The sequence below is a fragment of the Athene cunicularia genome (assembly GCF_003259725.1).
Source record: "Athene cunicularia isolate RWA chromosome 17 unlocalized genomic scaffold, athCun1 chr17_part1, whole genome shotgun sequence".
Classification (NCBI taxonomy): Eukaryota; Metazoa; Chordata; class Aves; order Strigiformes; family Strigidae; genus Athene; species Athene cunicularia.
Window position 1 is genome coordinate 6,852,610 of NW_020799122.1, and position 13,826 is coordinate 6,866,435.

General features: G+C 48.1%; 2 protein-coding genes across 4 annotated transcripts in view; both read right to left on the reverse strand.

Annotated features, from left to right (window-relative positions):
* The window catches only part of AK1 (adenylate kinase 1), a 20,978-nt gene extending 20,861 nt beyond the window's left edge, over positions 1–117 (reverse strand). The window contains exon 1 of the mRNA XM_026860221.1: positions 99–117. The gene's annotated coding sequence lies outside the window, so the exon portion shown is untranslated. The remainder of the gene's footprint in view (positions 1–98) is intronic.
* A 1,287-nt stretch (positions 118–1,404) lies between these two features.
* Positions 1,405–13,826, reverse strand: part of FAM102A (family with sequence similarity 102 member A) — a 38,294-nt gene continuing 25,872 nt past the window's right edge. For all 3 annotated transcript variants that reach the window (XM_026860213.1, XM_026860211.1, XM_026860212.1), the window contains exons 6-12: positions 13,522–13,568; positions 10,696–10,850; positions 9,442–9,546; positions 8,988–9,177; positions 8,680–8,801; positions 7,527–7,596; positions 1,405–6,630 (exon numbers count right to left, since the gene is read on the reverse strand). In XM_026860213.1, coding sequence (XP_026716014.1) covers positions 6,585–6,630; positions 7,527–7,596; positions 8,680–8,801; positions 8,988–9,177; positions 9,442–9,546; positions 10,696–10,850; positions 13,522–13,568 — 735 coding nt within the window. In that variant the 3' untranslated portion in view covers positions 1,405–6,584. The remainder of the gene's footprint in view (positions 6,631–7,526; positions 7,597–8,679; positions 8,802–8,987; positions 9,178–9,441; positions 9,547–10,695; positions 10,851–13,521; positions 13,569–13,826) is intronic.

Consider the following 13,826-nt stretch of genomic DNA (forward strand, 5'->3'; position numbering starts at 1 on the left):
CGGAGGCGGCCAATCAACGGAGGCGGCTTGAGGCCCGCGGCATTGTGGGACGGCAGAGCGGGCGGGGCTCGCCCGGGGCATGACGGGAGGTGTAGTCCCGGGGCGCCGCGCTGGGCCGGGCCCGGAGCCGGGGAAGGGGCCGAGCCAGGGCAGGGCGGCCGCCGCAGCCCCCAGGCCTCGCGTTAGCCCCCACCCCCGGGGAAGGTCTAGCCGGGGTTTCCACAGCTGGGGTCCTGCCCAGGGTAAGGCGAGGCAGGTTGTGAAATAAATGAAATTCCCAGAAATTCCACTTTGCGTCAGCGCTGTTGAGAGATGTGTGTTAAAGAGCCCTTGGCTGCCTAGGCCCTGGCACGGATGGTAACACCTAAGATCCATTTTTACAGCTGGAAGCAAGCTCGCCTGGGAGGGAAAGTCCAGGAGTGAAGCTCTTCGCTAAAGCATCCCCCCTCCTCCACTTTCTGTGTCATTGCCTGGTGACAGGAGAGGACAAGGACAGTCTCCTTGGGCAGCAGGGTGCTCTGGTTTCATCTGCCACCCGCTGTCTGTGAGCTCTGATGGAAATGACTCATCCTGAAACCAACCTCCGCAAAACCAGCCCCAACACCCGAGACGCTCACATCCTGCACCCCAGACATTTCTCCATTACACATGCACACGCTGCAGCTGGAGGAAAAGAAAAAGCAGAGACGGAACAGCCGAGGGACACAAGGGAGCGTCTGAGGAAGGGGAGGCAGCCAAGGGAAAGGGGAAGGCCCTGCATGGGACTCCAAGGTGTAGCTGTTCCATATGTGTGGCCGAGGCTTTGGGAGGATGGGGGAGGCAAAGTTACTTCCTCCCAACATCCTTGGTCCCCTCTGACCTTTGCACACATCACCAGCAAGTACCTGGACAGTGAAATCGGTTCAAATCTCGGTTAATGGGATTGCCAGCCTGGAGCAGAAGAGAAGGGGCTGCCTTGACACAAGCCCTGAGGGCCTGCAGACATCCCCTGGAGCCCTGTGGGGCCATAGCACCTTCCCCCAGGCCAGGCGGCCCCGGGCAGGGGTGCCCCGCCTGGCTCTGCAGCAGGGCAGGACGGGGCTGTTCAAGCAGAGCCCAGGCTAGGATGTGGTGTTTGGGAACACAAGACAGTGCCAGTGACTCGTGCCAGTTCCCCTTGGCCCTGGATAGCTGTTGCTCCACTGGACCTGTGCGGTGCTGCCAGGTCCCTGCTCCAGCCCTTCTTCCTGCTGCAGAAAAGGGCTGGCAGGGATCTCCACTTCCAGCCACCAAGGAAATCCTAAAAGGCAAAGCCAAATCCTAGTCCAGGGCCCTGCATGCCAGCAGGCCCTGTCTTGTCCTTCTGCTTCCTTAGCAGGTATTTAAATACATTTAAAACAAGAAACAAACCAAGAAGAATCAATGTGAAGTACCAAAAACCTTTATTTTTCCCCCAAACCATAACAACATTTGACATTATATTGATTTCCTCATATATTTGTTATTTCTCTACGTTAGGAACCAGATACAGAAAATACAAACACGATCTGTTGAATCAAAGACGGCACAGCATTCCGTTAGAAAAAGAAACAAAAAACTAGAGGAGCAAGATAAAAATGGTGAAAAATAGTCATTCCCTCCAGCCCAAACTTTCCAAGAATCGTCATCAAAATAGAGCAGTGGAAGTAGCTTCTCTTTCTAAACGCACTTCTGCTTTAAGAAAAAAGTTAGATTTATCTTTAGATTTCAAAGTAAAAAAATGTTAAACTATTTTTCAAGCAATTTTGGAAGTTTGCATAGACCCATTCCCTTTCCAAAAATATCAGCGATATCTCTATAGAATCTGATATAAATCAAGTGCGCGCCTCATCTGAAGATCACCAAGCTCAATTAACTTTCAAGAAAATAAAACATGATCTCCCCTTCCCCTCCCTCCCCCCACAAAAATATGGGCTCTACCGTTATTCCTTGTGTTTTGAGGCAAATTACGAGGCTCAGCCACACCTCTCGCTCACAGCTTCATCCAAATTCCTTTTTGACTTCCCAGGTTGCCACGTCCACTCCCTACCGATGGGGCGGGGGCGATGCAACGTGGAGTTGCAGAGGGCATCAGGCTCGGACAGTGCGGGTGGGCTGATGGACAAGGCAGCTATCGGGAGGGGAATGGGGGGGAAATTTTGCGCTCATTACCCACCCCCCACCCCCCTGCGAGGAAGTGGCTTTTCAAGGACAAACACCTGCGACCAGGCAGTGTTTGTAGGAACTTGCCCTCGGGGACCAGCCTTGTCCACAGGGCTCAGGTCACCAGAGCAAGAATCGTTCAGCTAGAGACTAGGTGGGGTGGCAAGGGAGGGCGCAGGAGGGGCGGAGGGTGAATTTGCAGCTCCTGGGTAAGGCAGCAAGGAGGGAAGCAGGGGGGCCCCTCTCCAGGAGGGGTGTTTAACCTAGGTGCTCTAGCGTACCTGGAGTGAGGTTATCCCAGAGGTTCACAACAGCTCGTGCAGAGTCCAGCTGCACAGCCACCAGTTTAAAAAGAAACAGCAACGACAAAATAAATAAAAAGTCAACCCCTCCTATTAAGATGAGAATGAAATATGCATTCTTCAGGTTTCGGCCTGGTTTGGAACCCTCTAAAAACTGAAGCAAACATTTAAAAGGGCTTACTAACTTTCTGCAGGGGGCAAAGTGATGTGGCAATGAGAGGGGGCGGGGGAGAGATCACACACCTGCTGCCCATCACACAGAGGGTCAGGACAGCACGAAGGCCCCCATTTAAAGTGCCAACCATGAAAAAGAAGATGGAGGAGCAACATCCTTCTCCCCCTTTTTCCAATCACAATTTCCTATTGAAACCCACGTCCTTCACCAAGTCACAACTAAGCCTATTCTTCTGGACATTCACTGAGTTTATACTGCTTTTTAAAAAAAAAAAAGTTAGTAAAAAAAGTTACATTGAATTTCCCAACTCTTTGCAATGGGCTTCCACCAACTAAAGGTCCAGAAACTGGGAGAGCAGAGCCCACATGTTTCTCCTGGCCAAAGACTGGAGCAGAGAGCCAGCTCTGCTCTCCAGGGTCAGCCAGGCGTGAGCAGCCCTGCTGGCCAGTATCAGACACCCAAGGGGATGCAGAGTCTTGCCAATAAGGTCCTTTTACTTGTTTAAGCCACCTCTGAATCCCCTGAGAAGGGGAACAATGTGGGGAAGAACGTCCCTCCCTCAGCCCCCCAGGAATAAAATATCAATGAAACAATAATGCAGTCAAAAACTACCAGCCTGCTGGGTTTATAAAAAAAATTCAATAACCTTCACGACAAAAAAAAAAAAAAAGGAAACTAGCCAGCGGTTTGGGTCTGGAAACTGATTCACTTTTTAAACGTTCAAAGTCCAACAAGGAACAGACGGCAGCGATGCCACAAGGAAAAAAGTGCTCGTGAGACGCAGCTTCCCGAGACAGCAGCGAGTCTGCAGGATGAGCGCCCCCACTGCCATCGCCACCACTTCGTACACCCACCACTGGCCAGCGACCGCCAGGCAGCGCTCACGATGGACACGCAGTGGGAGCTCTGTGTGGGCTCTAGAAATAGGAACAGACTGCTCCTTCCTCCCTCCCTCCCTCCAGGTCTGCTCTGGGCGCTCCAGCTATGGCTGTGCTGCACCAGACTGAATGACTAGGGCTGCTTTCTTTTTCAAAACAAGGGGTAGGAGAGTGAAAAGGCTACATGAAGACCAGGATCTGTGGAGTCAATAATAATGTGGAGACAAGGAAGAGATACCCTATGAGACACAGTTATCAAAACCACAAGTAGTGATGTGCCAAGCTGCTAGAAGAGAAGCCAGAGACATGTCCAGGTTGGCCACAGCTACGCCTCTGCCAGCCTGGGAAGATGAGACCAGCTTTCTGAAAAGCTTCTCCTCTTGCTTTGCTGGGAAGAGATTCCTCCCTCTGTCCCACTGGGGATTTCGTGACATGCTGAGCTGCCAGCGCCTCAGAGCAGCTGACTCTTGCCAACGGGAGCCCAGAAGAAAGCCCCGGGTTCCCAACTGCTCTGACAGTGACTGTCATTGTTTTTCATGGGAACAGAAGCAAAGCAGCAGAAGTTTGGTCTCTTTACTGGCTTATGTTTGCTCCTTTCAAGTCCTGGTTGGACCAGATTTCCTGAGGGGCTTCGCAGGCCCCTGGGGAGCAGCAGGTGCCCTGTGCTGGGGAGCAGCCTGACCCTCAGCTCCACATGGCTGGCCACAGACAGGGCAGGATCACCCATCGCTATCTGAGCCTCCTTCTGCCCTCACCCTGACCTGAACAGAGGGTTCGGCCAGGCTTGGCTTTCTGGCAGAGCCCCAGGGAGAGAGAAAAGCAAGCAGTTCTCCCCTTCCTGCAGACACACAGCATCCCAGGAACAGGGCAGGATGCTCACCAGCCTGCTAGTGAGTGCCAAACCTGCCCAGACTGAATGAAGAGATCACCATTAAAAAAACACCAGCAAGTGTGAAAGAGCTTTTGTTCTAGACAGACTCAAAAGACCCAATACTTCTTCCCTACATTAAACTAAGCCAAGGTGTTACTGGTACCCCCCTTCTTACCCTATTCCAAATTTAATTCCCTTTGAAGGGAAAGGGTAAAAAAAATTCCGTATCCTATATGTGGTCTGTCCAAATACAGAAAGAAGCCTCTTGACTTGAAGAGAGAAATCATCAAAACAGTGTAAGCAGCTGGATAGCTTTGCCACACTGCCTAGCACCCTCCCCATGTAGTCATCCTTAGCTAGCAGTGGGGGGGGGAAATCAAGGCCCTTTCATTCCTTGTTTCTCATTCTGCCAAATTCCCTTTTCCAGTAGCTCATCTGCATGCATTCTGGCCATGGAGACCACAATTAATCCTTTTTTTTTTTTATCTCCTTTGAAAAAAAAGGTTTTACCGTAACTAAGAATTTGAACAACAACGTGATCAGTTACAAGACTTTCCTTGCTGAATGGGACAAGTGTGTGCCTGTGTGTGCACACACACGTGTGCCAGAGGAGGGCACATTCCCAGCCATGGCCGGGAGCGTGCCATTGCCCCGAGTGCATGGGCGCTGAGTGCTACTGCAGTACACCGGCAAAAGAGGAAAGGGCACTACACAGAAATAGCTTATCGGCTGAGAGTCTCTGTACAGGAAGGGCTGCAAGCACAGCCTGCTGACAGCCCACGGCTGGAGTCTGCATAGATCCTCATTTGCAATTCAGCTGCCAGGAGAATCTATAAGTGGGAGCTGAAAAGGACTGACATCTCTGCCACACACTGCAAGGAAAAGAGGCAGCTAAAGTGTCAAACAACTGCAGAAACCAAACCCAAAGAAGAGCAATTGAAAGATCAACCAGGAAACAGTTTGAAGCCTTGTCAGAAGAGTTCACTCACCACAGAGCAGGTAAGAACGGCTGCTGTGGCTAATCCAGCAGCAAACACCCATTCTACCTTCGAAGGCAGAGACAGTGGCTTCTCCCCAACCCCAAAAGGAACTAGCTCAGACACAGATCCCTGTTGACAGGGCAAGAAAGGCCAACCAACACCAATTCCCTTACTGGCTCAGGCCAAGTGAGGCAATTGTTCACCACTACCACAATGGAGAGACCACTGCAGTCAACTGCATCCTGCTCTGGCCCAGGGGAGGGCTACCAGATAACCAGATTCTTTTCACAGTCCAAGAAGGGCAGTTCCCTTCCTGAGCCCAAAAAAAAAAAAAAAAAAAAAAAAAAAAAAAAAAAAAAAAAGCTCCAACAGTGACTATTTGCTGAATCAGTCCAGCAAACAGGGATTATGCTCCTGGAACAGCAAGTAAAAGCCTCCTCCAGGTAAAATCTGGAACCTCTAAAGTGCTCCTGCTAATGCTAATAGATGAACACTGTCCTTCCATGCCCAGCAGTGGAAGGGCATAATGCAGTTAGTGGTATAACAAGCACTAGCATTTAACCATTTACCAACTCCCATATGGATTGTGGTAGTTTTCTGAAATGCACTTTTGGGAGATATTTCATATGAGAAGAGGACGTTTGGGGATTTGAGGGTAGGAAGGTGAAGTGCACACCATAGCATACCTTGTTCAGTAAAACCGTTGCCTTAGAAGGGGATGTTCCCTTGCAGAGTCAATGGAATAAAGCATCCTGCAAGTGGCCATTTTACCGTGTCACCAACAAGCAGCTCTTGGTTTGGTTAGAATGGTTTCCCCCTCCCCCAGTGGTTTGAAGAGTTCACAGTGGTATAACCCAATGTTTTGGGGAGACAAAAGCTGAGAAGTCCCCTGTTGCAAGTGAATGGGTGGAGTGAGGGATGCAGATGAGCAACATCCTCCAGGACTAAGGATAAGCCCAACAGACACCTCGCATCTGATCAGAAACAGGGGGAAGGCAGGCACTGGAAGAACTGGGAAGCGGAGAAGGGCAATGGCAAGGCAGGGAAAGTGCATGATCTGGAGTGGTCTCGGAGTAGTTCTGCAGTGCAAACGTACAGGGAGGGGCATGGAGAAATCCCTTCTGGAATGCTGCATGAAGAGAGGTAAAGGTTGGCATCCATGTGGCAGCGGACTGGGTAGGGGACCTGTTTCCAGCAGCTCTACCCTGTTCTTCACATTTAGTGGGTTTCAATCACCACTGGCTCGTAAACTCCAGATGAGACCCTGGGGAGGTAGAAGGGATGAAGATGAGAAAGCCAGGTTATTTTTCTCAGTCACTTAGAGCAAGTTCTTGTTCTGAGCTCTCTGCTCCCAAACATCACCCTCTAACCCCACTCAAAATACTGAAAATAACGAGTCAGCCTGGCAAGAAGTCAACCCTCATAACACAAAACAGACAGCTACGTGGCAAGCAAACACTAGAGCACTTGAAAGAGCTGGGTGTAACACATGAATCTTTCTAAAGGACAGAGGAAATGGGGGAGTATCCTGCGAAAAGAGCCAGTGTTCCTGCCTTTGCTATGCTCCCAATTTTGTCACTGACTCAACACATCTTTGCATTACCATTATTGCTTTTTTATTAAGCTCAAACGGTGCTATAAAGGCACAAAGACAACTAGCCAAGACACTGTACTAAGAGCTATTGTGGCAAGAAAAAGTTTTATTTGTTCAGAGGGCTTTCACGAGAGAACAAGCTCTCAATGACGACGGAGAAGGCAGGAAAAGGGACAATAAACCAGGTTGCTGCAGTTTTGCTGCAGGCCAGCAGGAGGCAAAGCTCCCCACCTTCCGTCAAGCACAGGAGCAAACAGGAACCAACCTCTACCATTTTGTCCTTTTACTCCTTACTTCTGTTCTTGGATTTAACAGCTAGGATCACATTATCCCTCTGAGCTCCTGCTGAGAGTTGCATTCATGCTCCACTGCAGCTGTAGCCTGTCACCAAAGGGATCCCAGGGGTGTTAATGTGGGAATAAAGCTACCATGTAGCACATGATGTTTAAAAGTCTCTCCTGTAGTAAAAAGTGAAAGTTTCCTGGGTGCAAAGAGTAACTAATCTCTCTGGAGCACCTCTGTCTGACTTTTCTTTCTGTCTTGTCCGCTTCTTTCAGGAAGCCTACCTGTTTCCCAGCTGAATACCACTCAAAGTAGTTGTTCCATCTCTGCTCACAAACAACCTCAGGTTACTGTCTGCAGATGGAAAAGGAAGACATCAAAATCCAGAGCTACCAACAGCTGCCAGGTGCTCCCCTCCCAGACATATTACACAACAGTCAGCGAGGGACAACGTGTGTTTCTGTGAATGCATGCACATGCTTTCTGGTGTTCCCACAGTAATAGAGCCCCTGGGAACTCTTCTTGCTCTGAAAGGGACCTTCACATACAAATCAACCATAGCATTATTAAGCTCTGGAAGAGCAAACGCAGAGAATTTAATTCAGTGATACTCCTTCAGCTGCTTAAGACAATTCCATTGGTGCAAGTTCTTGGGCAGCTTAAACACATCTGAACAGATGATACATGGGGCCTCATGCTGCTTTTGTAGGCTCACTGGAGGAGAAACAGCCTGTTCTGCTGGTGAGAGGTGGCTACCTTCAGTCTAGTTTAACCCATGCTGAGTGAGGTGTAAAACCCCATATGGTAAGAGTGTTGCCATGTGCAATGATTTAAGGTGAGTAACAGTAAACTGTAGAAGCATGAATAACAAGCTAGGCAAAAAACCTCAACTAGATGAAAAAGACTGATTTCTAGACTACACCAGAAAATTAAAACAAATGCAGTGATATTATCAGTTTTCTCTTAACAGATGCTGTGGCTGCAATGAAGAAAACCTTTTCTCCAGCTCTCAGACCTGACAACCAGTACATTGTGACCCATCTTTCCATCTTTTTGCAGAGACATGCTGTTTCCCCTCCAGTTGTGCTCTCCCACTTTAATAAACACCCTTGGGCTGACCCAGTACAGAGAGCTGATGTAAGTGATTTCCACTGCACTGAAGAATCAGTACTTTTCCCCTCTCATCCTCTGTGTTTGAGCTACTATTCAACCTCTGCTGTGGCATGCAGAGCAGCAGCAAGTGCTATTTGCTAATGGATGTGCAGCTCTCAAATCCACAGTTTGTTTATCTACCATAGAAACACCTAGAAAGCACTGAAAGCAAATTGCTGTCAAAAGGGGATGGGAGTCCATAGCAGATCATATCTGACTGTAAAAGCTTGGCAGCCTTGCTAAAGGAACAGCCAAGACCTCCCCCTTTGAGAATCCTCCTTTCACCTTCAGTATTGCTGACATCCGTGAAGTCCTGACTCTGCATTATTTTCTCCACTATATCATCAGCATCGATCCTGGTGTCATCCACTCGGGTTGGGTGACTCTCCACTGAATCCTTTTTCCTCCTGAGGAGAGAAAATAAGGGGAAAACTTACTCAGCTTTTCAAGACACATACTCCCATATACTGCCCTGCTTCTCTGGGCAACAGCCTCCTTCTCAGTGGCTACAATTCAATCTCTTGCTGCATGAAGACAAAGGAGTAGATTCTGTCTCGCCTTCCAGAAGAGGGGGCTTTGCTTCAGTTACTCACCGGGAGGGTCTATCCAGCAGAAGGGCTGGTCTCGGGGGGCGAGGTGGCTTCTCTAGTTTGTGGTCCCGCTCTCCCTCAGGACACTCCACCGTCATGCTCAGCCCTCCAGATGCACTGCTGCTGGTGGAGGTATTTCGGCGATGGGTCAAGTCGGACATACTAGAGGAACGGGAGTGCTCCGTGCTGTAACCTGCAAACACAAAGCAATTACAAACCAGATCTTCTCCCCTTCCAGGCACCACAGTTAACAGGCAGGGCAGCTTCAGATCGGCCTTTCTGCTCCTGTATCAGAGGTTTAGACAAGCATCTATGAGCTCATCTGCAGAGACTAAACAGGAGACTGATGCTACAGAGCAGGGCAAGAGAGATGATGGCAAATCTCTCACGAGAGCTTGTTACAGGAAAGAAAACAGATGGGGCCAGTGCTGGCAGAGCCATGCGGATCGATGGTTACCGGAGATCTTGGACTGTTGGCTGGCGTAGCTGGAGTTCCGCGAGTGCCCCGAGTGGAAGACTTCCTCCGGGCTGGACAGGTTCTGATCCGGTTCTTCTGGGACACCTGCCAAGGGACAACAGGTCACTCCACTTGCACCGTAACCAAGCCAGTGCACTGCCTGCTGATTACCTTGGACTGGAGGCTGACCTTGGGACACTAGATCAAGGAAAGGGCATGTCTGTCGGCAGAGCCCTGCTGTACAGGTTAGCACAGAGCTTAGAAGTAGCTGGGGAGTAGGGAAGACAGCAAAGAGCTTCTCTGTCAAATTTATCACTAATTCTAGCACCCAGTGCCTGAATTTACAAGCATCTTCAGGGGCTCGAAGGATCTAGGACAGACTGTTTCTGAAGATATCCACAGTTAAAACCATTAAGCTAAGACCAAGAAAGCATCAAATGGTCACTGGTAGTAAAGCATTACAACCTCTGTTTGTCTGCTTCTATCATTACTATTTTTTCCCTTCTATTACTTGTGAAAAAGCCCATGCCATTACAATCACATCTGAATCGGACACAGAAACCTCAGCACAACCTCTGCTCCTTTGCCATTGCTGCTGCTTGACTCATTTGCAGGAAGCTTCTCCAAAAGTGCACAAGTGTATCATGTTAGCCAGCTTTTTAAGAAGGGCACTTGCATGGTGTGCTAAGTCACTGAGGTGATGAGACTAGTGTGCTACTTTGGTGCAGTGTATCTGCCTGCACATTTGGAATGTGCTGGGAAGGAAAAAAGCAAAGGGAAAATGCAATGCCCTTGAAAACGGGCTCATACAGAAGCCAAAGAACCCTGCATCAGCAGCTGGAACAAGGCCATTAGACCTCAAACCAATCTCTAAAACCTTCAGATGAACTTTTCTGGAAGATCAGTCTGAGCAACAGAACAGCTGAGTAGAGAACAATGTTAAGTGTCATTGAACACAATGGAAAGCAGAGATGAGTGCAATGCATGAATTAAATCCCCAGCAAAAAGAACAAATTGCTTTATCTCCACTAACTAACAAAAATATGCATATGGCAAAGATTCATCCTTCCTCTCTTGAGCTGCACTTAATAGATGGTTTTGTTTTTCACAGTTTTCTTAATAAGCAGAGGGGTGAGGATGGGTGTGAGAGAACATGAAAAACTGAAGAGTTTCTGTGCTTGCAACTGCTGGGAAAAACAAGAGAGTGTCCAGACAGAGCCAAGCATTGCATGGCTCCAGGATGGGCATTCATACCCGAGCTGAGAATGGCAGTTCTTGGCTTGGTCTGACGCAGGGAGCCAATCGTGGCTGAACTGCTGCTGCTGCTTGTGGTTCCCTCGCCCTTACAAGTCAGCTGCAGGGTAGAGTCCTGTCCCGGTATGGTGATGGATTTGGCGGTGGAAGGAGGCCTGTAACCAGAAGCAAAGGTGGTTACAAACTGCCAGGCAGGGACTGGGAATCACCCCACTGCACCAGCAATTCCCGCTCGGCTCTATCAAGAGGGTTCCCCCACCCACTCCAACCCTTCACGGTGGGGGTAAGCTGGCAGCCCTGTGTGACTAACAGCACAGTGTGACACTGGATTTTGTTTTCCTACACACAAGACTTCAGTCTTTCCTACCTCATACTGCAGCTGGACTCTATGACAAGTAAAACCAAGTTTCAGAGGTAAATTGAGGCAAAAAGGGACTGTTCAATCATTTATACATGACAACATGCTCAGAGCCTGCACTATCCTCCAGAAGACCACCCAGCACTGCCCTTTCCCCCAGTGTGTGTCCAGTGGCCAGTCAGCTTCACAAACAGGAACCAGTTTGCTGTTGCCCAGCTCTCAACTGCAGCACCCTTTTGTTACACCTTCTTGACTCAGGTCAAAAAGAAACCTTTTATCCCAGCAGCCCCACCCCCCTATGAGAGTACTTTTGCAATGATCAAATAACCTTTCCATTTTTTAACTGATGATTAAACTCCTTTTCAGTGAGAGTAAAGTGTTTTTCCAGCTGTCAAAATTATTTTTCTGGTTACTCTGCGTGCTCCCAACATCCCTTTGTAAACGCTGACTGCAGGGCAGAGCTGCGAGTGCCTGGAGCCCCCTCCCTTCCTCCAGAACTGTTTTTGGGTGGAAGCCACAGAATGTGCAGCGTGGCAAAGTGAATATTCCTGTTGGAGCCCTAACCTCCCTGTAGCCTGAAGTCTAAACTGGAACTAATGGATCATATTATACTTTTTAAGTGAGGAGTGAGAAAGAAAAACTTTTATTTGTCTCACTTGGAGCTCTGAGGAAAGATGCTACATGAGAAGACCCTGGCAGTATTTTGGGAGAAAGAATAAAGCACTAAGAATAGTTTATACGGGCAGCCAAACAGCTATACAGATTTCAGGAAACCCACAGCATGCCTTCACCAGGAAAAAAACCTCCCTAATCATGTTATCAGTGATTTACATGCACCCGGGTACTTTGGGGACTTTGCTTTGCAGGTTAATAAGGCCTTTATAGCCTTAATCAAGCAAACTGTTCCTGCAGCAGCTGTCGGAGCAGCTCGTGGTCTGTCAGCTCAGGCTGTTCAGCCCGCTCTGCCCCCCTCTACAACACCCAGGAGGAGAAGGTTCATCTGAGTCTTGCAGAAAGACAGTGCTTGGAAGTGATTTCCTAGCACACTTTATTTCCTGCCTAATCCTCTAATGAGTGCCATTTCTCCAAAGCTCTGCTGATCAAGGACATGCAAAGCTTCCATTTTTAGACATTTACATATCGTCAACATATAAGGAAAAAATGGGAATGACTGAAAAAAATCCTTTAAAAACATTGGGAGGTTTGACTTTCAGACTGACCCTACTTATATGAAATTGGTATTTATATCCAATTCTCTATCATTTTCATGCACTCTAACACCAGGACTTGCTTCCACAGTGAAGGAGCAACAGGTATTTTTGTCAGACATATTGCCAGATATCCTAGTACCCATCTAGGGTAAAAACATCTGCTACTGTTACAAAGCTATGGCTTAAGATATCCAAAACTTCTTTATTATTACACTTCCTTCTAAAGCAGAAATTTTCAGACTCAGATGACACTCCATTTAGGGTTTTAGTCTCAGAAAATGCTGCAGCACTATGAAAAAGCCATTCACAAAATAAACCTACCAAAAAACATGCAGCATTTTATAACAAGAATGCAAGCTAATGTATACACTTCAAGCTCCTAAAATTAGACCTTTTAGCCCAGAATGCCACTGCTACAAGAGATGTCCTCAAGGTAAAGCTTTTTTCTCTCATACTGTTGGGAGTCAACACAAAATATTTTGATCAGCACCTGGCAGTCCTGCTGCATACAGTCACACCTTGCAGCACACTATGGCAGGCTGGCTTGGACTGCAGTCCTGCAACACTATACTGCAGTACGAAGGTAGATGTTTGTTTATTTGTACATTTGTTAACTGATGACCTAACAATTCTTTAAGCAACAAAACTGCTTCATAGCTTAACTGTACTTATTCTTTCCTATCACAATGTAAGAAAAAAAAAAAGTACATGACTGCCATTTCTTTGCTGATTAATACAAATTGGGAACCTGAGTCCCTGTAGAAGAAAAGGAGAATTAAAAAGTTTCAGTTTTGCAGTATTTTTGTTGCTGTTTCAAGATCTTCATCCTGCATGATATGCACTGAAGTATGTCCATTTCCATGACTGTTTTCTTCATTGACCTTTCCCTTCTTGGAGGTCAGTGAAACTAACCTCAGAGCTATGAGAAATTCTGTCCTTCAGCAAAATGTGAAGTTTGTCATTAACATCCATTGGTTTCCAAAACCTAACTGACATTAGCAGAGAAAACACTGTGCACAACCAATAACCAAGCTGGGAAAACCAGAGCAGAGAACAAACCCATTAACAGCACAGGCTGGCTATACTAATCCTGGCTGATTCAACAATCCAGAACACCAGTTTCAAGCTTTCCCCTGTACTTCCCAATATCAAGGGCATCTTTTCCCCCTCCCCAACAATTTTAGTCTCCAGCAGAGAACTGCAGAAAAAACAGGTGTCTTGGTCTGCCCAGAATGGCGTGAGTGCCCAGAAACTCACGTTTTGAAGCAGGGGTCCCCCGAGAGCAGGGACATTCCAATCGTGACCTGGAGAGGGGGACAAGGCACATCATTAGCCATGCTGCAGCGAGCTCCTCACTTCCCATCAGCCAGGAGGTCAAGAGCTAGCTGTAAAGATTAGCAAGACCTAGTTCCTTACCAAAGGAAATCCGCTTCAGGGATTTAGCAAGGTATTTCCCTCCCTGCCCCAAATCACTGACATCAGTAACTCCAAGTTGCAGTAGTTCAGCAGGACACCAGCCTGGCCACCCTGACCGTGCACTTAGGACTTCACCCCCCCCCCCC